The sequence below is a fragment of the Orycteropus afer genome, unplaced genomic scaffold, assembly GCF_000298275.1.
Source record: "Orycteropus afer afer isolate SDZICR_OR568_19922 unplaced genomic scaffold, OryAfe1.0 scaffold00068, whole genome shotgun sequence".
Lineage (NCBI taxonomy): Eukaryota > Metazoa > Chordata > Mammalia > Tubulidentata > Orycteropodidae > Orycteropus > Orycteropus afer.
Window position 1 is genome coordinate 10,612,126 of NW_006921655.1, and position 23,323 is coordinate 10,635,448.

A 23,323-nucleotide genomic window follows, 5' to 3' on the forward strand; every position below is an offset into this window, starting at 1 on the left:
AAGTGTGTTCCCAGGTAGTGCTGAGCCTAAGAAAGAGCCCAGGCCCTAGGAAACAGTGCTGGGCCTAAGAAAGAGCACTGACCATTTTCTTTTCTTTTCGTTTCAGATCATCTCATTAGACTTCAAAGGCACTACTTCACTTTAAATTTTCTTATTCTCACAAATACAAAAATTATTGAAATAGTACTTTATTGGTTAGTGCCTTACTGTGAAATATATCTAAGACTGGATTGCTGATAACAAAATAAAGTAAAAGCGAGAAGAAAAAGCTACAACTTAACTTGTGAAACTGGAGGTGAAAATAAAAAGGGTGCAGTCTTTAAGGTACAGACTTTACTGGGACATGTTTCTGAAGGGTTTTGAGCTTTTCCAAAGTGAAGGGAATCGTAACGACGTTCCTTATAAATAATGACAGCAGACAGCATGGGAGCCATGAAAGAAGCATCTCACTGTGGCTAAAGTTTCTCTTGATAAAAGTTTTAGTTGATAATCTGGAATCTAGTAAACCCCATATGCCTATCTCACCATACTCACTTTCTTCCCAAGCAGTAAAACTAGACAATCACTGGCTACTGCTGTAACTCTATAGTTTTTTTCTTCATTAATTTTTTTAAATTAAAAGCTGTCTTTAGAATATTAGTACAATCTCCAAAAGAGGGCAATAGGAAAATTAGGGAAGATGGGGATTTCCCTAAAACAAAATTCAGGTTGATGAGCAGAGCATGCATGAAGGGAAAGAGGGAGAGAACATGTATGTTTTGTGGTGCTATTGTTGTCCTGAGTAGGCACCATGCTAATTCTTTATGCAAAAATTCTTGTACCTTAATTCACCCCATAACTATAAGAGGAAGTTATTAATCTCATGGTACAGGACAGTGCTGTCTGTGGAACTTTCTGCAATGATGAAAATGTTCTTTCCATCTCAGTGACATCTAATGTAAATAGATAGTAGCCACATGTGAGCTCCAAGCACTTAAATGTGGCCAATGTGACTAAAAGGAGCCCTGGCAGCGCAATAGTAAAGCTCTCAGCTGCTAACCCAAAGGTCAATAGTTCAAACCTATCAGTGGCTCCATGGAAGAAAAGACCTACTGATCTGCTCCCATAAAGACTACAGTCTAGGAAAGCCTGTGGAGCAGTTCTACCTTGTCATATAGGGTTGCTATGAGTAGGAACCAACTCGACAGCATACAACAGCAACCACAAATGTGACTGAGGATCTAATTTTAAATTGTAATTAATTTTAATTTAAATAGCCACATGTCACTAGTTGCTACTGTGCTGGACACTGCTGTAGTTGTTAATACAAGGCACAAAGAAATTAAATAAATCCCAAGATTACACAATAAGTGAATGGCAAAGCCAGGATTTGAAACCTAAACATTTTGATCCTAAATCTTTGTTCTTTTCACTACAGTAAGTCTCACTATAATATTTTATAACAGTTCTTTATAAAGAACATAGGAGAGGGGGCAAAACAGATCATCTAGTTACCAGAATCAAATGGCTAACAAAATTTTTAAAAATTTGCAGAGAGAAGAAAGGGCATAAAGATCATGAGCTCTGGTTTTGAATGGTAATGATTCCTTAAACTCTATGCCCACATAATTAATTTAGTCATTTTAAGAGAAAACTGGGAGAACAAATGTTACTGCATTAAAATTACAAAGGAGAAAGTAAGCTAGGCATTACCACAGCTATGACCCTATTTCTTAAACACAATTAGAGGAAGCAAAGAGTAAGTAGAGGAGAGGGAAGGGCCATAGCTTTAAACTGGGATGTATTTGAGTTCCATAATAAGATATTACTTACTGGTTACACTAAGGAGCTCTAGTGGCACGGTGCCTAAGGCACTTGACAGCTAACCAGAAGGCTGGCGATTCAAACCCATCAGCCCCTCCACAGAAGGAAGATGGGGCATTCTACTTTCATAAAGATTTGTTGTTGTTGTTACGTGCTGTGGAGTCAGACCGACTCACAGCGACCCCTCCTTGGATTTCTGAGGCAGTATCACTATGGAAGTAGATTGCCCAACCTTCCTTCCCAGGAGTGGCTGGTGGGTTTGAACCGCCAGCCTTCTAGATAGCAGTCAAGTGCCTTAGGCACTATGCTACCAGAGCTCCTCCATAAAGATTTACCATCTCAGAATCCCAGTGGGGGTCACCATAAGTCAGAATCAACTCAATGGCAGTGGGTTTAGTTTTGGTTTAGTCACATACTACCTGTACTACTTTAGACAAGTTCCTTAACATCTCTAAGCCAGTATCTGAATGTATAAAACGGAAAAAATAACACTTAACTCATGAGATTGTTATAAGAATCACATCTGCTAATATTCCTAATTCAGTGCATGACTGATTCACTACAGACAATAAATTGTGACAGTCGTTATTACAGAGAGTATATGGTTTCAGGGGAAGGAACACATTTCCAACTTTGAAATTTATTCACTATCATCTCCACTTGGTACATCATTTTGAGATTTAAACAAAACAAGTGTATATAGCACTATTATAATTTTCAGCACTTTAAAAAGCATCATGAAACATTCTGAAGAAAATTATAAACTGTTCCTAGAATCTAGGTCACCTATATTCTATAGCTGGAGAGGGAAGTTTATGATGTTCACACACAGGGCATTTATGTAGTAGCTACAGTCCTTAATGCAATTAAGAAATAATGATACTAATAAATAAGGATGGCTTAATTAAAAGTCTGTAAAAATCAAAAGGCAAGAGAAAAATAACTGGGCTATAAAAACCGAAACTATATTAACACAGAAGTGTTCCCAAATATCCTCTATTCAAATGCCACTGCATTTCTAATTCTAAATGGGTCAGTATGAGATTGTGGTTTTAACCACAAATATCCATTTTTATCCTGGAGAAAGAAGAAAGGAAATATTTTTCTAAAATCCATACATAGAACATGAAAGATATATAGAAAGAGACCAAAGTTAAAAGAGACCATTGGAAGCTTGTAGTGCCCCAGGTCTGAGGAATGCAGACAGAACTGCAATACAGTATTTCAGACAGGCAAGGAAAAAAAAAAAAAACAAACACCAAAACGCACTGCCATTGCATTAATCCCAATTCATAGAGACCCTATGGGACAACCCCATGAACTGGTTTCCAAGGCTGTAAATCTATACGGAAGCAGATGGCCTCATCTTTCTCCTATGGAGCAGCTGGTGTGTTCAAACTGCCAACTTTCTTGTTGGCAGCTGAATACTTTAACCACTGTGCCACCAGAGCTCCTTTAAGACAGAAAAGGGAGACTAAAAAAAAAATGGAACTCATTTAAAGCGGGTATCTTAGTTACCAGTGCAGGGTAACAGAAACACCATAAGCAAGTGATTTGAAAAAAGAAAAATATATTTTCTCACAGTTCAGGAGGCTACAAGTTTAAAGTAAGGGCATCAGGTCTAGGGGAAGCCTCTCTATGTTCCCTCTGGGGGAGAGCATTTGCCTCAGCTTCTCTAAACCAAAACCAAACCAAACTCACTACCGTTGAGTAGGATCCGACTCATAGTGACCCCTCCTTGGGTTCCCGAGGCAATATCACTACAGAAGTAGGTTGCCCAACCTTCCTTCCCAGGAGTGGCTGGTGGGTTTGAACCTCCAGCCTTTTGGTTAGCAGTCAAATGCCTTAGGCACTGTGCTACCAGAGCTCCTTCAGCTTCTCTAGGACCTGGCTTTCTTCTGTTCCTCAGAGATCTCCAAATAGCTTCTACCTTTCCCCCATTTGTGCTTGTTTGCTTCTCTGCCTAATCTCCTCTTTTTATATCTCAAAAATGGTTGCGTTTAAGACACACCCTGCAATGATATGGCCTCATTAACATAATAAATAAACCCTATTCCAAAATGGGATTACTCTACAGGCACCAACTACCACCGCCCACTGCCATTGAGGCAATTCTGACTCATAGCAACCCCGCAGGACAGAGTAGAAGTGTCCCGGATTTCCAAGGCTGTAAATCTTTACTGAAGCAGACTGCCTCATCTGTCTTCTGCGGAGCAGCTGGTGGGTTCAAACTGCCAACCTTTTGGTTAGCAGTCTGATGCTTTAACATTTACACCACCAGAGCTCCTTTCTAAAGGAACAGGAGTTGGAATTCCAACACATATTTTAAGAGGGCATAATTCAACCCATAACAAAGGGCAAAAAACAATCATATGAATTTTACAGAATTTGAATAAAGTGTGTTAGCTGCAATACTCCAATTCAATTAAGTAAAATTCCTGGACAACTTTCTTACCATTTTTGTAAAACTCAGTGCTATTCTCTGTTCTCTCCAACTTAGAACATATAAAGTTTGCTGTATGTCAACAGTCTAAATGTTATATGAATAGCTACTATATTTCATGTCAGAACAGACTAAGAAGAAATAAGGACAATGAATATTATCAAGGGAAGAAAAAAAAAAAAGCAAATTTCACAGTTCTATTAACCATTAAGGTAGTTTTGTGATTAACCCAAGCTTATTATTCTTTTTGTTTTATAAAGGAATCTGAGATGTTACCTGTAGTTCAGTGAATTACTTAACATGACTCTTCTAGCCATGGTCTTTATGACTCCCACCAGATGACTAGATGGAACTGTACAAATGTGATGTGCTTGTGGCCCACCTGGGGAACTAGATAACTTGCTAATAATGTAGAATAAGGCACATGGCATCCTTGGGTAGGTGGGACAATGCAAATAAGGTATATGGAACCCTAATGTGGGGATTGGTCAGTTTTGCCATCACACTAGGTTTAAAATGAGCCGCCCTTGAGGCAGAAAGAGGGATCTCACTGCCATCAGAAAAGAGCCAAGAGTGGAGCATGTCTTTAGACCCAAGATCCCTGTGCTAAGATGGCAAGAAATAGCTGCAGAGAAAGGACTACAACATAGGCCACAGAACCAGGAGCTGGCATGAGACAGCCCACAGAGCAAGAAAGCTGAGTACCTTAGGGCAGGAGGCTTATTCGTGAAGTGGGATGCCTCTCTGGGCACCTGTTAAAAGAGGTTTGTAATATTTTCCTGAGTAGGGCAGAGGCCAAGCAGCTACAGGGCCAAGAGGCCAATGCCAGAGAGAAGTGTGCCTGTGGGGCAGCTGAGAAGAAGGTGTCCTGCTTCAAAAACTGTATCCTGACTTGTTTCTTATCCTGAATTGTAACCTGTTACTTCCCTAATAAACCCCATAATCATGAGTATTGTCTGTGAGTTCTGTGTGGCCATTGCAGGGGGTTATTGAACCAGCAGGGAAGTAGAGTGCTACAGGAGGGAAAGTTGGCATCAGAATCAATTAAAGGATGGAAGGTAACAGCATGTCTGATAGGAATCAGCTTTAGGTGATCCTCTTCCCCACCTTGTAAAGTTAGAAGAGGTTGGACAATAACACCCCCATGGCCTTTTCTGCAGTTATCAGATTTGTCATTATCTTGCGGTATGGAGAGAAGACAGGTGGATGTCAAGGGAATTGTTGGAAATGGATGAAAGCTGAACTTTGTGACTGGCATAAAGGAGGATTTCTATCTTAATGTGATAACAACCTTCCATACCTATTCCAAAGTTAGAACTAATTTGAGAGAGGCAGCTAGTTAAATTTCATGAGGTTTAGGGGGAAAAAAAAAAAATCAGATTGCTTGTTTTCAACTGATTTATTATGATTTAAAGTAATGAGTTTGTTCAAACAAATAAAAAGTGATTTTCCAAATGGATCAGTAATTCCTCATTCTTTTCAAATGGATATTTCTTGATCATTTACCATACAGCTGAAGATACTGATCTTTCTCTCTCTTTCTCTCTCTCGCTCATGCACACACCACTCACATTCATATACATACACCAGTCACATGCATACACACACACACACACACACACAAATACTCCTTCAGGAGCTCTGGTGGTGTAGTGCCTAAGGCATTTGACTGCTAACTAGAAGGCTGGCATTTCAAACCCATCAGCCACTCCTCAGAAGGAAGATTGGCAATCTACTTCCATAGAGCTATCATCTCAGAAACCCAAGAAGGGGTGACTATGAGTCAGAAACAACACCACAGCAGTGAGTTTGTTTGTTTTGTTTTTGTGAGAAAACTGGCTACTTTAATATTTCTGAATTCACTTTACTTGAAAATACAAGCCCCATTGTCATGAATATTCCAATGATTTGAGTATGCCAAACTTGTGGGCTTTGGCTTTAAATGGTAGCCTGTCATGCAAAAACTCACTGCCATCAAGTTGATTCTGACTCATAGAGACTTGATTGCGTTTGCAAAGCTGTAAATCTTTACAGAAGCAGACTGCCTCATTTTTCTTCCGTGAAGCTACTGGTGGGTTCAAACTACCGACCTTTTGGTTAGCTGCCAAATGTCTTAACCACCATACCACCAGGCATTCATAAAACCAGACAAAGATGTGGCCCTTTCCATATTCTGCAAAAGTCCCTATATCAGAGAACAATCTGTGCATCCATTGATGTTAAACCTAATTTATGCTGTTAAGTTTGCCATTTATGAATGAAAAAGTGGAAGGACTGGAATCTGCTCATGTCTCCATCAAAGTTTCACCATTAATTTTAAAGACCATGGTAACTAATGCAAGTTAAGGCTTCTAAAGTCCCATGGTAACAGCTGCAAAATCTTTACTGGATGAGTTCTGTGGGGTGATTTGGGTTGTGGTTCTGGCTATCTAATGATTAGCCTGCTTATGAGAGCTAATCCATACTGATTAAATGTATTTCTTTTGTTCTTAAATTAAGAAAAAAAAAAAAAAAAAAAAAACCTCACCCATGTTTAAGCAGTTGAGTCTAGACTGAGACATGTGTTCAAACCCTGACCCTTATTGAACCTCTCTCTCTCTCTTTCTCTCTCTCTCTCTGTTTTCCTTTGTACACCAGGGATAAGGGTACCTCAGAGGATGGTAACTAACACTTAGGAAGTCATCAATACATAGAAGCTCTTGTTACTGGTTTAAACACTGAAGGTTGGGTGTAGACTCGGTAATTATATCCTTCTGTTCATGAGCTACAATTACAGGGAACTTGAACTGTGTCCTTCCCAACAATGGAAGCCAAACTGGTAAGAAACATTTGGAACTCACATGTGAGAGAGCGACTGTGATGATCCTGGCAAATCAAAATCACCAAGAAGAGTTTGAACTTTGTTTTTAAAGCTGACATGCAAAATTGAACTTTGAGAGATTCATGCAACCAATATATAATCCCAGTGACTGCTTACCTCTTCTGCTTTTCCATATCTTTTTTAACTCTCAGGCCACAGGTCTTTCAGTATTTCTTTTTCCCCACCTATGTACCCTGGTTTACCACCATTTACAAACCACCTTCAATGGGGAATCGTATTTAATTTCCTCTCAAAATGAATCCTGGACTTCCAGCAAGATGGTGGAATAAGCAGACAAGCTACACAGACCCTCTACAACAAATAAATGAGAAACCAATCGAAACAGGTACAGAAGATAATCCTAGAACCCTGAGCTTTGAAGGGAAGGACAAAGAAGTGCACTAAATACCAACTAGTAGAAGAAACTGAATGAAAATAGTGAATAAAGAGACAAATAGAATGAGGAACTATCAAATGGCCTGATAGTATGACCATTTTGAATATTTGCAACCAGTGTTCCAATCCAGGTAGCAATGTGACAATCAGTTCTGCTTGTCAAGGACTGCACAGGTAACCATGCTGATGGCTGATGACCAGAAAGTGACCATGCCCACATGACCCAACTACATCCACACCTTCTGCAACCCCACATACTGTGTGAGGGCCACCACCTGCTTCTGCACCATTTGATCAATGACAGGTGGCAGCTAATACCAGCCCAATCCACCCTCAAATGCTCCATAGAAACAGCTAACAGAGATCTATGCACACGATCTCATCCTTTATCACACCCACCAGGAGGTGAGTGCCTATTTGCTGCCAAACTAGGGAAGAGAGTAACACACCAGCACCACTAGCACAGGTATATCAAAACAAAATAAAACAAAAATCCTTGGTGAATGACACCCACATACAATCACCAATTAAATAATTAATACAATGACATCTCAATGTCTCAGAAACAAATGACAATCCCAGTTCACACAAAGAAACAAGATAAAGTAGTAGAAACAAGGGACCAGAACATGGAGCCAGAAAACCTCCCTGAGGATGAAGTGGCTTCGGCACTACCTGATTAGGAATTCAAAAAAATTATATTAGGTATCTTCAACAGATCAAGGCAAAATCAAGAAAAACACTGTCAAGATTATGGAAAACATAGACAAAACTCTAGAACAATTTAGAAAAACAATACAAGAACAAACTCACACACAAAAAAAGAAAGATTATAAACTATACAAAAACAGCAAATAGAAATCCAGAAGATTAATACTAAGACTTCAGAAATAGATAATGCATTGAAAGGGCAAAGGAGTAGCATTGAATCAATGGAAGACAGAATTAGTGAGCTTGAAGACAATCTCTCAATAGTACTTTGTTAAGGGAACACTCAGAAAAAAGAACAAAAGAAATAAATGAAGAAAGCCTAAGGTTTATGTGGGACACCATCAAGACGAATAACTGATACAGGATTGGACCTCCAGAACAGGAAGAGACAAATAAAAACACAGAAAATTTCTGAAACTTGTTGGAAGAGAACTTCCCTAATTTGGTGAAAGACAAGAAGATATGCATTCAAGAAGTTCAAAGAACCTCAGAGAGAACAGACTCCAAAAGAAAATCACCAAGACATATCATAATCAAACTTTCTAAAACCAAAGACAAAGAATGAATCCTGAAAACAGAATGGGAAAAAATGAAAAATTACCTACAAAGCGCAACCAGTAAGACTAAGCTCTAATTTCTTGGCAGAAACCACACAGATGAGAAGGCAAGGGATGAAATATATAAAATCCTGAAAAGAAAAAAGTCTGCCAAACAAGAATTATATACCTAGCAAAATTGTCCCTCAATTATAATGATGAAATGAGAACATATCCAGATAAACAGAAATTAAGTAAATTTTTAAAAACCAGACCAACCTTACAAAAGATGCTAATGGAAATCCTTCAGACAGAGAACCAATAACAGCAGATGACAACCTGTAACTAACACAATGACAACATCTCCTAAAAACCAACCCATATATAGATGTATCCAAAATGAGATAAACTTACAAGACTGTAAAGAGGGAGCCAAAGATAATAATTGGTAAATGAGGACAACTACAAAGCAAAAAGAGGAAATAAACAGCACAAGAGAAGATGTCAAGATGATTTCACGATGGAATAGCCTGATTCAAATTTGAGAAAAAATAATCACAGGGAAACCACACAGAAAACTAATAAATCTTCTCATTAAAATGAAAAAGAGGGAAGGTACAAATATTTAGCAAATTCTAAAAAAATAGCAACGAAGGAAATGATTAAAAAAAATTCAGAAACAAAACAAGCTCAGCACAGAAAAGTATATGAAACAAAGAAATGAGCACCACCACCAAAAAAATAAATAAATAACAAAATCACAGCAATAATTTCATACTTGCTGATAATTATACTGAATATAAATGGATTAAAGGCACCACTCAAATGACAGAGAGTTGCAAAATGGATAACAAAACACGACCCATCAATATGCTGTCTGCAAGAGACACAACTTAGACACAAAGACAAAAATAGATAAAAATCAAAGGTTGGAAAAAAATATGCCAGGCAAATAGCAATCAAAAAAGAGTAGGAGTGGCAATATTAATTTCTGATAAAATAGACTTTAAGACAAAATCCATCATAAGAGAGAAGGAATGACATTATATAATGATTAAAGAATCAATCAAACAAGAGGACATAACCAAATAAATATCTACACACCCAATGAAAGAGCTCCAAAATATATTAACCAAACTTTAACAGAATTGATGAGAAATACACAACTCCACAGTAATAGTAGGAGACTTTAACACATAACTTTCAATGAAGGATAGAACAACTAGAAAGAAATTCAACAAAGACACAAAAAAACTAAACAGTACAATCAACCAACTGAACTTATGGATATATTCACAGCATTTCAGCCAGCAGCAACAAAGCATACATTTTTTTTCCAGCACACATGGGACATTCTCCAGAATAGACCATAAGTTAGGCCACAAAGCAAGCCTCAATACATTTAAAAACATCGAAAAACTGCAAAGCATCTTCTCACATCACAATGCTATAAAATTAGAAATCAACAATAGGGGGGAAAAAAAGGAAACTGAATAGCACCCTGCTTAAAAACTATTGGGTAATAGAAGAAATAAAACAAAGAAATTTAAAAATTCCTGAAATCAAACGAGAATGAAAATACAACATATCAAAATCTTTGGAACATGGCCAAAGTACTGATCAGAGGGCAATTTATAGTAATAAATGCATACATCACAAAAAAAGAAGACAGACCAAAACTCAACACCTTAAACCAGTATCTCCAAGAATTAGATAAAGAGCAGCAAGAAATCCTACAGTCACCAAAAGAAAAGAAATAATAAATATAGGAGTAGAAAAATGAAACAAAACAATAGGAAGAACTAACAAGATCAGAAGTACTTCATTGACAAAAATAATAAAATTGACAAACCACTGGCAAACTTAACAAAGGAAAGAAGGAGAAGATGCAAACAATATGAATAAGAAATGAAATGGGTGATGTCACAACACAACTAAAATAAAAGCAATAATATCAGGATTCTAGGATGAAGTTTTTCACCAACTTCTGCAGTCTGCAATTGACCAACCATGCTATCAAGATGTATTGACAATTACGAGCGTTTGGAATGCAAAAGTTGCAAACAATGAAGTACCAGTAGTTGGAAAATATGGTCTGGGTAAAAGAAATGATGCAAAAGACAGCATGATAGAATTTAGCAAGACCAATAATGAATTCTTCATTGCAAATACTTTTTCACTATAACATAAATGGCAACTATACACATGGTCTTTGTCAGATGGAATACACAGGAATCAAATCAACTACATCTGTGGATATAGGGAATGGAGAAGCTCATTATCATCAGTCTAAAGAAGGCTAGGAGCTGACTGTGGAACAGACCATCAATTGCTCCTATGCAAGTTGAAGTTGAAGAAAATTAAAAGAAGTCCATGATAGCCAAAATATGACTTTGATTATATTCCACCTGAATTTAGAGACCATCTGAAGAATAGATTTGAGCCACTGAACACTGCTGACTAAAGACCAGAAGAAGTGTGGGTGACATCAAGAACATCATACATGAAAAAAGCAAAAGGTCACTAAAAGGACAAGAAAAGAAGAAAAGACAAAAATGGATGGCAGAAGAGACTCTGAAGCTTGCTCTAAAGTATTCTAATGAAATGTGCAGGGAATTAGAAATCCAAAGGGGTAGAAATCACTCAGCATTTCTCAAGTTGAAAGAACTGAAAAAAAAAAAAAAATTCAAGCCTTGAGTTGCAATATTGAAGGATTCTTGGGCAAAATATTGAATGATGGAAGGAGCATCAAAAGAAGATGGCAGGAATACAGAGTCACTGTTCCAAAAAGAATTGGTCGACATGCAACCATTTCAGGACATAAAATATGATGAAGAACCAATGGTATTGAAGGAAGAAGTCAAGCTGCACTGAAGGAATTAGTGAAACACATACACACACGCGCACACACAAACCATTACCATTGAGTCGATTCTGACTCATAGCAACCCTCATTGGGTTTCCAAGACAGTAAATCTTTATGGAACTAGACTGACCCATCTTTCTTCCACAGAGTGGCTAGTGGGTTTGAACTGCCAGCCTTCTGGTTAGCAGTGAAATGTCTTAACACTGCACCACCAGAAATCTGGGGAAAAGGAATTGACGGAGTACCTGCTGACATGTTTCAACAAATGGATGCAGCTCTAGAGGCACTTACTTGTTTACACCAAGACATGTGTTAGACAGCTACCTGGCCAACCAACTGGAGAGATCCATATATGGCCTATTCTAAAGAAAGGTGATCCAAAAGGATGCAGAAATAATCGAACAATATCATTAATATCACATGTGAGTAAAATTTTGCTGAAAATAATTCAGAAACAGGTGTACCAGTATATTGACAGGGTACTTCCAGAAATTCAAGCTGGAGTCAGAAGAGGAGTGGAACAAGGGATATCATTGCTGATATCAGATGGATCTTGGCTGAAAGCAGAGAACACCAGAAATATGTTTACGTGTGTTTTATTGATTATGATTGATTGTGTGGATTATAACAAATTATGGATAACATTGTGAAAAATGGGAATTCCAGAACACTTAATTGTGCTCATGAGGAAGCTGTAAAGATGCTGTTGTTTGAACAGAACAAGGGGATACTGCATGATTTAAAATCAGGAAAGGTGTCTGTCAGGTTTGTATCCTTTCATCATGTTTATTTTATCTGTATTGCTAAGCAAATAATCTGAGAAGCTGGACAATATGAAGAACATGGTATCAGGATTGAAGGAAGATTGATTAACAACCTGCAATATGCAGATGACACAACCTTGCTTGCTGAAAGTGAAGAGGACTTGAAGCACTTACTGATGAAAATCAGTATCTACAGACTTCAGTATGGATTATACCTAAACATAAAGAAAACAAAATCCTCACAACTAGACTAATAAGCAACATCATGACTGATGGAGAAAAGACTGAAGTTTTCAGGGACTTCATTTTACTGGGATTCATAATCAACACCCATGGAAGCAGCAGTTTAGAAATTGGATGAAGTATTACACTGGGAAAATCTGCTGCAAAAGACCTCTCTAAGGTGTTTAAGAGCAAAGATGTCACTTTGAAGACTAAGGTGCACCTGATCCAAGCTATGGTATTTCCAATCACTTCATATGCATATGAAAACTGGGTGATGAATAAGGAAAATGAGAGAAGAATTGATGCTTTTGAACTGTGGTATTGGTGAAGAATATTGAAAATACCATGGACTGCCAGAAAATGAACAAATCTGTCTTGGAGAGAGTGCAGCCGGAATGCTCCTTAGAAGCTACAATGGCCAGACTTCTTCTCACGTACTGTGGTCATGTTGTCAGAAGGGACCAATCCCTAAAGAATATTATTCTTGGTAAAGTAGAGGGTCAAAGAAAATGGGGAAGACCCATAACAAGATGGATTGACACAGGAGCTGCAACAATGGGCTCAAGCATAGTAAAGACTGTGAGGATGGTGTCAGACTGGGTAGTGTTTTGTTCTGTTGCACATAGAGTTGCTATGAATCAGAGCCAACTCAGTGGCACGTAACAAAAACAGCAACATAAAGAACTGTACTCCAATAAATTTGAAAACGTAGCAGAAATGGACACACAAAGTATCTGAAGTAACACAGACTCAGGTAGAAAATCTGAACAGACCCATAACAAAAGGATACATTAGACAGATCATTAAAACACAAAACAAAAAAACTACCAATGAAAAGAAAGTCCCAGTCCAAATGGCTTCACTGATGTAAAATGTTCACATAAAGAGCTGACACCAATCCCACTCAAACAATTCCAGAACACAGAAAAGGATGGAATTCTCCCAACTTCATTTTATGAAGTAAGCAGAACCCTCATGCCAAAACCAGGCAAAGGCACCACTAAAAATGAAAATTACAGAACAATATTCCTCATGAATATAGATGCTAAAATCTTCAACAAAATCCTAGCCAATAGAATCCAACACTGTATCAAAAAACAATACACCATGACCAAGTAGGGCAATCTACTTCCATAGAGATACCACCTCAGAAACCCAAGGAGGGGTCACAATGAGTCAAATTGACTCAATGGCAGTGAGTGTGGTTTTTGGTTTTATTCAAGGATGGTTCATCATTACAAAAACAATTAATATAATCTATCATATAAATAAAATAAAGGAAAAGAACCACACAATCACATCAATTGATACAGAAAAACCACTTGATAAAATTCAACACCTTTACCTGATCAAAACTCTCAGAAAAAATGGGAACAGAAGGGAAGTTCCTCAACATAATAAAGGGCATATATACAAAACCAACATCCACCAATTATTCTCAATGGAGAGGGTCTGAAAGCATACCTCTTGCAAATGGGAACAAGACAAGCATGCCGTCTATCACCATTTCTATTCAACATTGTATTGGAAGTCCTAGCCAGTGCAAAAAAAGGCAAGAAAGCAAAGTAAAAGGCATCCAACTTGGTAGAAAATAAATAAAACTATCTCTATTTGGAAATTATTCGAGCATATACGTAGAAAATCCCAGAGGCTCAGCAATAAAACTAGTGAAATTAATTCAAAGATCAAGCACAGTGGCAGGATACAAGATCAACATACAAAAATTAGTTCATTTCCTCTACACCAACAAAGAGATCTCTGAAAAGGAAATAAAGAAAACAGTATCACTTACAACAGCTACCAAAAAGATTAAAAAAAAAAAAAAAAAAAAAAACTTAGGAATAAATCTCACCAGAGACACAAAACACCTGTAAAAAGAAAACTACAAAACATTACTTTGAGAAACTGTAAGAACAACATCCCATGCTCATGGATAGAAAGATTGAAAATTGGGAAAATGTCAATGCTATCCAAAGTAATCCTGATCCAGATTCTATTGACATTCCTTAAGGACATGGAAAAACCAATCACTAATTTTATATGGAAAGTAAAGAGACCTCGGCTAAGCAAAGCACTACTGAAGAAGAATAAAATAAGAGGTCTCACACTTTCCAATCTCAAAATGTACTATACAGCCATGACAGTTAAAACAGCTTGGTATTGGTACAATGACAGATACATAGACCAGTGAAACAGAATTGAGAACCCAGAAATAGATCCATCCACTTATGGACAATTGCTCTTTGACAAAGGACCAAAACCCGTTATATGGGAAGAGACAGTCTCTTTAACAAATGGTGCTGGCAAAACTGGATATCCATTTACTGAAAAATGAAAAATGATCCATATTTCACACCATACACAAAAACTAACTCAAGGCAGATCAAAGACTAAAAGTATAAAGTGCATCAAAGAAAAAATAGGAGTAAATTTAAGGGCCCTAATTTATGGCATAAATAGACTATCAAAAATGCTATAAAAATGCACAAACAGCAGAAGATAAACTAGATGACTGGGAACTTCTAAAAATAAAATTCTTATGCACATTAAATGACTTCTCTAAAAGAGTACAGTGAGAACCTAAAGACTGGGAAAAAATATATGGCAATGACATATCTGACAAGTAATTTATCTCTGAAATTTATAGAAAACTTCAACACCTCAACATCAAAAAGACAAACAATCCAACTCAAAAATGAGCAGAGGATGTGAACAGATCTATCACCAAAAAAAAAGATAGTCAAGTGGCCAGTAAACACATGAAGAAATGCTCACAATCATTAGCCATTAAAAATAAAAAACAACTCACTGCCATCAAGTGGATTTGATTCATAGCAACCCCTCCTTGGGTTTCCAAGGTGGTATCTCTACAGAAGTAGATCACCCAATCATCCTTCTGAGGAGTGGCTGGTGGATTTGAACCTTCAGCCTTCTGGTTAGCAGTCAAATGCCTTAGGCACTATGTCACCAGAGCTCCTCATTAGCCATTATTGCTGGGGTGAGATGATGTCCCATTGCTATTTTGATTTGCAACTCTCTGTTCTCATGAGCCATTAGAGAGATGCAAATCAAAACAGCAATGAAACATCATCTCACCCTAGCAATAATAGCAACTTTAATAAGACAGAAAATAAATACTCATGTGGGTGTGGAAAGATTAGAATTCTCATTCACTACTGATGGGACTGTAAAATGGTACAACGACTGTGGAAAACAGGATGGTGCTTCTTTAAAAAGTTGGAAATTGAAATACCATTTGATCCAGCAATCCCACTACTAGGTATATATCCTAAAGAAGTAAGAGCTAGGACATGAATAGATATATGCACACCCATGTTCACTGCAGGACTATTTACAATAGCAAAGAGATGGAAACAATCTAAGTGCACATCAACAGAATAATGGATAACCAAATTATGGTACATAATTCTACACGTGAATACTACGCAACATTAAAGTATAATGAAGAATCTGTGAAACACCTCATAATGCAGGTGAACTTGGAGGACATTATGCTGAGTGAAATAAGTCAATCACAGAAGGACAAATATTGTATGAGTTCACTATTTTAAAAAGCCAGGAAAAGGTTTACACATGGAAAGAAATTTCCTTTTCAGGTTACCAGGGATGGGACTGGAGGGGAGGGAAAATTGCTAGCTAGGTAAGAGACACATTGATTTGGGTGAAGGAAAAGGCAATATATGAAAAGTGGGTGATCAGGACAATAACACTAAGGAAAAAGGAGATATAGAGAAGTGCACAAGAGGTAGAGACAACAAAGATAAATAGTTTTATGTACACAGTACTGCATTATCAGTAATAACAAACATTAAACTACAGGTAGACACATAGGAGACAGGCAAGAGGATCAGATATGGATACATGAAAAGGAATATACCCATGACCATATATAGGTTTGGCAGATGATATTTATATATACATATTTGTAATACAAATGTGATGTAGTGCCTAAGGCATTTGACTGGTAACCAGAAGGTTGGCAGTTCAAACCCATCAGCCACTCTTTGGAAGGAAGGTTGGGCAACCTACTTGCATAGTGATACCACCTCAGAAACCCAAGGAGGGGTCGCTATGAGTTGGATCCAACTTGATGGCAGTGAGTGGGTGTTTTTTGTTTTGTTTTGTTTTGTTTTTGATATATATATTAGGGCTAACCGGGGCAAAGTTATGATAACTTCTTAGCCACAAACAAATACCTTAAAGGAGTGAGTTGCTGGGCCTGTGGGCTTGAGACAGCATAATGTCCTCCAAGTTCACCTGCATTATGAGGAGTTCCACAGATTCTTCATTATTCTTTAATGTTGCATAGTATTTCACTGTGTGGAATTATGTACCATAATTTGGTTCTCTATTATTCTGTTGATGAACACTTAGATTGTTTCCATCTCTCTGCTATGGTCATGGGGGACATGAAGCTAAATTGGCATAACATACTTGCAGTGCAGTGAATTACTTAGTATGACTCTTGCAGCCATGGTTCTTGTGACTCCCACCAGATGATTATTGGAATTATGCAAATATAAGGTACTTGTAGCCTACCAAGGGGATTGTTGTGGTTGTTATGTGCTGTCGAGTCGGCCCCGACTCACAGGGACCTCTCCTTGGGTTGCCAAGGCAGAATCACTACGGAAGTAGATTGCCCCATCTTCCTTACAGAGCTCCTACCAAGGGGATTAGATAGCTTGGAAGTAATGTAAATAAAGTACATGGCACCTATGTGGAGGTGGAACCATGGAAATAAGTTGTACTGAACCCTAATGCAAGTATTGGTCAGTTTTGCCATCTCACTAACCTTAAAATGAGCCATCTAGAAGCAGAAAAGGAGAATATCACTGCAATCAAGGGAGAAGAAGCAGGAGTGAAGCACATCCTTAGACTGGAGATCCCTTCACTGAGGCAGCAGAGAAAGACCAGAGTGGGGGTGGCAGCAAAACAGAGAGCCTGGCACAAGATGGGACAGTGGGCTTGCTGACCCAAGGAGCAAGAAAGCTGAGTGCTGGAGGGAGGTTTGCTGGTGGAGAGGGGTACACCTATCAGCAGAGCTAAAAGAGCTTTGTAACACTTGCTCGAGCAGGGCAAAGGCCAGGCTAAGAGGCCAAGGGCAAAGAAAGGTGTGTTTATGGGCATGGCAGAGGGGAGGGCTTCCTGATGAAAGAATTGTACCCTGAGTGTTCCTGAACATGAATTATAACCTGTTGCTTACCTAATAAACCCTATAATTGTGAGCATTGTCTGTGAGTTCTCTGTGGCCATTGCAATGAGTTATTGAAACCAGCAGAGAAGTAGAGTGTGCTGTGGGAGGGATGGTGGGTGTCAGAATTGGTTAAAAAAAAAAAATGTGTTGGAGGGTGATGGCATGTTTGTCCTCTATCTCATAAGGATCAACCTTGGGCTAATGGTGATATTCTTTCCTTCTCGTGAATTTAGAGTAATTCAGAGGATGCCACCCCCATGTCCTTTTTGCAATACTACACAAAAACGTTGTTCTATGTCCTACTTTGGTGGCTAGGGTCTTAAAAGCTTGCAAGTGGCCATCTAAGATGCAACACTGGTTTCTCCTTGTCTGGAGCAAAGAAGAGTGAAGAAAATCAAAGACACAGGGAAATAATTAGTCCAAGGGACTAGTGGACCATGGAACCTCAGCCTATATGACCCTGAGACCAGAAGAACTAGATGGTGTCTGACTACCACTGCCAACCACTTGGAAAGGGATCAAAACTTGAAATCTTGAATAGAGTGAGAGAAAAATGTGGGACAAAATTCAACATCATAAAAAAAAAAAAAAAGGCCAGGCTTACTGGTCTGATAGAGACTGGTGAAACCACTGAGAGTATGGCCCCTAGCCATCTTTCAGGCCTGGAATTAAACTCACTCCCTTGACTTAACTTTCAGCCAAACAATAGACAGATCTATGAGGTGAACAATTACTACAGGGAGGTGCACTCCTTGGAACAATTAACCATGGGAGATCAGAAGTGCCGAATTTTTGCAGGGAGAAAGCTCCAAGGGTAGGAATGCACAGCAACAGACACAGGGAAAAGTAATCATAGGGAGGAAGTGGGAAGAGAGTTGTCTCATTGTGACAAGTGCAATCACTGTCAAGAAACAAAATGTGAATGAATTGTTGAAGGGAAAATGACTTTGCTCTGTAAAGTTTCACCTAAATCACAATATAAAGTTAAAATAAATAAATACTAAAAATGGTTCCATGGCAAAAAAAAAAAGCGGTGGTGGTGGGGGAATCTTGTGAAACGGATTTGTTATATAAGACCTGTGGTAGTTCAGTTTGTGTGTTAACTTGGCCGGGCCTGGTTGAGTGGCTGGGCAGCTGGATGTAGTATTCCCCATGATGAGACTGGTAATCAACTCCATGGTGGAATCGACTGTGAGCAGCTGTATAGCTGCCTTAGGGAATGTGGGCCACTTCCTGTATATAAGCAGAAGCCTTGGGGAATGGTCAATAGCTTATGGCACGGTTGGACCCTGTATGTAGCCATGTCATTCTGCCTGCCATGCTCTGCCAACCTGGAGACTTACAATGGACTTGAATTAATGGTCTGCCGTATGTTTTGGTAACATCGGGACTGTGCCTTTTTACTTGTCAACCTTGGGCTTGTCAGTCTCCACAGCCAGCAGCTGTCTGAGTGAAGAAAAGCCTCTAGCTTCAGTGGGCCAGGAGCTGGACGCAGAGCTGAAGCCCAAGGCTGGCTCAAGAAGTAAGACTTCTTTTATGTGATGATATGTATCAAAAGTCTAAAAATGTTTATATATATAATTCTGCTTTCAGAAATCTATCTTAAGGAAATAATTCTCAGTATTAAGGAGGCTACAGCACAAAATTATATGTATCAGTACTATTGTGAATTATAAATACCAATAAAATGAAGAGCCCTGGCGGCATAATGGTTAAGCACTTGGCTACTAACCAAAAAGTTGGTAGTTCATGAACCACCAGTTGCTTCCTGGGAGAAAGATGCAGGAATCTGCTTCTTAAAGATTAACAGCCTTGGAAACCTTATGGGGCAGTTCCACTCTGTCCTATAAGGTCACTATGAGTCAGAATTTGACTCAATGGCAATGGGTAGTAGTACTATTTAACACAGTGAAAAACTGGAAACAAATTAAAATCCAGAATTAGAAAAATAATTTTAGCATATCATTTAGTGGTATCTACGCTTAAAATACATCTATAAATCCCAACAATATGGATAAGCAATGTAAGAGTAAATAATGGTGAAAAGGAAAGAATAAGGACAAAAAGAAGGATATAAAATTAAGAATGCTTAAAATCTATGTTTAGAAAAAAAAGAATCCTTCACTGAAAATAAATCATTCATAATGAAAATTATGAAGAAAAATCTACCAAAGTTTAACAGTTGCTGTCCTTGGCTTCTGAGACTGTGGGTTATTTCTTTTCTTTCAATTTATCTACATATATCAAATTTTCTATAGTGGTTGTATATGATATTTATAATTATAATAAATTAAGTTAAAATTATCATAGAGGAGCAGTAAAACTATATATATATATTTTAGCCAATGTCTAACATCCAAAAAAATGCTAAAAACAAAGCTTAGAAGAAAAAGAAAGAAAATAGTCTTTCAGAATCCTTTTTAGTACTTTTACACTCTAGGCCAGCTGTTTGCAGCAAGCACAACTTAAAGTAATTTGACCAATAGATGTCACTGTTACACTTCTTACTCTGAGCACATCTCTCAAGTTGCACAAAATTGTACATTTGCCAGTTTTTCTAGCTGCCATCAAGTCAATCCTGACTCATGGAAACACCATGTATATCAGAGTAGAACTCCACAGAGTTTTCAGTGCTTGATTTTTCAGAAGGAGATCACCAGGCTGACTACTTTGTAGATACTGAGGTCAAAACCCAAAACTTGACTCATTTCCTTGTCATCTCCTGAAGGATTTGTAGATCTGTGATATTTCAGATCTATTCCCAATCTCCTTTCACAACAACTAGGATGCTTTTCTTTTCATTTTTTTTAATTTTTATTGTAATTTGGGTGAAGTTTACAAAGCAAATTCATTTTCCATACAGTAGTTCATACATATTTTGTCTCATGATATTGACTGCAATTCCGCTCAACATAAAAGCTTCCTTCCCACTTCTTCCCCATGGTTACCTCTTCCCTGTGTCCTTCCCTCCCCACCCTAGCTGTCTCTCACTCTGTGTACACACTGCCCTTCTATTCTCCCATGATTGATTGCTCCAAGGAGCAATTTACCTGATGTAAATGTCCACCTGATATGCCTGTCTATTGTTTGACTGGAAGCCACAGGAGTGAGTTCAATTCAAGACCTGAAGGGTGGCTAGGGGCCATAGTCTCAAGGGTCTCACTAGGCTACATCAGACCAGTAAACTTGGCCTTTTTATATGATTTGTGTGTGTGTGTGTGTGTGTGTGTGTGTGTAGTGTTTCACCCCCTCCCACCCCGGTAACCAACAAAGAAAGTTTCCTTCCATATATAAACTTTCCTTGACTTTTTACAATAATGAACTAATACAATCACAGAAGGTTGTGATTGACTTATTTCACTCAGCATAATGTCCTCCAAGTTCATCCACATTATGCAGGGTTTTGCAGGTTGTACATTATTCTTTAGTGTCGCACAGTATTCCACTGTGTGCATATACCAGTTTTCATATCCATACTTCTATTGATGAGCACTTAGGTTGTTTCCATATTTTTGCTATTGGGAGTAGTGCTGTGATGAACATGGGTGTGCATATATCTCTTCTTGTCCTGGCTCTCACTTCTTTAGGACATATACCTAGTAACGGGATTGCTGGATCAAATGGTATTCCAAGTTTTTAAGGAATTGTCATACTGCTTCCCACAGTGGTTGTATCATAGAATGTTTTTCTAAGACAACATACTGTGACTATGGTTTTTATGGTTTTGAAAAGTACACATTCTCCTGCTTTTGGTTACTTGAGAAAATCCCCACCCATATGAACATCACAGACCAAACCCAAGCTCGTCAAACACATACTTTGAAGCTGAAATTTATTAACTGGAAGTAATTAAAAGAAATCAGGAACACAAGATTGTGAATAGGCATTAAGTTAATGTGGGGCAGGGGGAACTGTCTTCTTGAATTCTTAATGTCCTTCCCTATCTCTGACAGGAAACTGGGAGACTACAGGGGAGTCATGAGAACTCTGATAGTCAGATCAATTCTATCAGGCCATCTTCAATGTGAACCAACTAAAACCCAAACCACAGCTCTATACAGGGTAGTAAATGCTCCTATGTCAATGAACACATGAATGAACAAGAAAGAAGCAGCCTGTGTTTTTTAAAAAGGATCATCCTGTATTTGGCAGATATTCTGCTGACCTGTTCACCTGTTACTTGAGCTGCTAGGAAGAAGGAAACATTTATGAATATAAAAGGAAGATAAGTTATTTGAATTTCACTTGAGAATCAAGGACATATCATTCCACCAATGTACATCCACAAATTTTTAGTAAGATGTCATTAAGAGATGACTGGCAGCAGGTGTGTACTCCCACAATGAAGTTTAGGCAGCAATGCTGATTATGAACAGAGTACTCTGAATAAGTGTAAACACAGTCACTTTTTTTGGGTAGTACACAAATTTCAAATCATTGCAATATATCTGTTTTCTGCAAACAGTTGCTTTTTAAACAATGGCCCCCACACAAAATGCAGCTTCAGCAGCTTTACGCACACAAATTTACATTAAATGCATATGAAATGAGCCTTTGTTGACACATACACAAAGATTTCTACTTACGTGAAGATCCAAGAATAATTCGCTTCTGTTTGGTTTCTCTTTCTCCTCATGGAGCAGAAATGGATAGGCTGGTCCTGATCTATAGCCCAGGACCCATGAACCTCCATCTCTAGTGGGAAGGTCTTTAGTTGCTGTCTGCTCCTTGGAGCAGTCCCCAGGAAAGCCCTCGGATGAGATGCCTAAACAAATACATAGAGGACCATCAGTGACATGGCAGCCAGAAAATCATCAAGCCACATTTGGGGAACTCCTACATGTTGTCTTGATACTCACTCATTACTTCCCTTTCTAAATTATATGTTTAGGGTTTGCTCTCCTCCAAAATTGTTTTCCCAATTACTCGCTCAGTATCACACTAACAAAGAATTAAAACATATGCCCTCAGCCTCAATTTTAAAAGATAAATCTATAAGCTGTACTCTATGTTCTCTATTCTTGCTTACCATCTGGGTAGCCCAGATCATTCTCATTCATAATTGGAATAATAAGAGGACCTGGGGGACAAAAGAAGTCAGGGTTGTCGGCTTCCCTATTAAAGAGTGGCACCAGAGCCCAGTCACTAGTGTGTGTGTTCTTTCAGGGCAGGAGCTGTGCCTTGCTCATTTCTGGGAATAATTTCATCATGCATGTGGCATACTGGCCTTTGGTTAGTTTGTTGAATCAGACAGTGAGACATGAGTAACCTATTAGGGACTTACTTTTCTCATCTCTAGAATGAATGCATTAAGCTAGCTCATTCTTACTTAAACTGTGTCAGGATGATAATAGTACTGTTCTTGATTCTGTTCTTCAATTTTTAAAATAACACCATAGGATGGGTATCATTAGTGTTTCCATTCTAAATGGGGAAACTGAAGTGCAAAGGGATTTGAACCCAGCAAATTGCCCAACATTACAAAGATAGTAAATGATAAAGCC

General features: G+C 38.2%; 1 protein-coding gene across 1 annotated transcript in view; it reads right to left on the minus strand.

Moving 5' to 3' along the window:
* FMN1 (formin 1) overlaps window positions 1–23,323 on the minus strand; it is a 586,562-nt gene that overhangs the window by 460,453 nt on the left and 102,786 nt on the right. Inside the window, exon 2 of the mRNA XM_007940485.1 lies at window positions 22,406–22,584. Coding sequence (XP_007938676.1) covers window positions 22,406–22,584 — 179 coding nt within the window. The remainder of the gene's footprint in view (window positions 1–22,405; window positions 22,585–23,323) is intronic.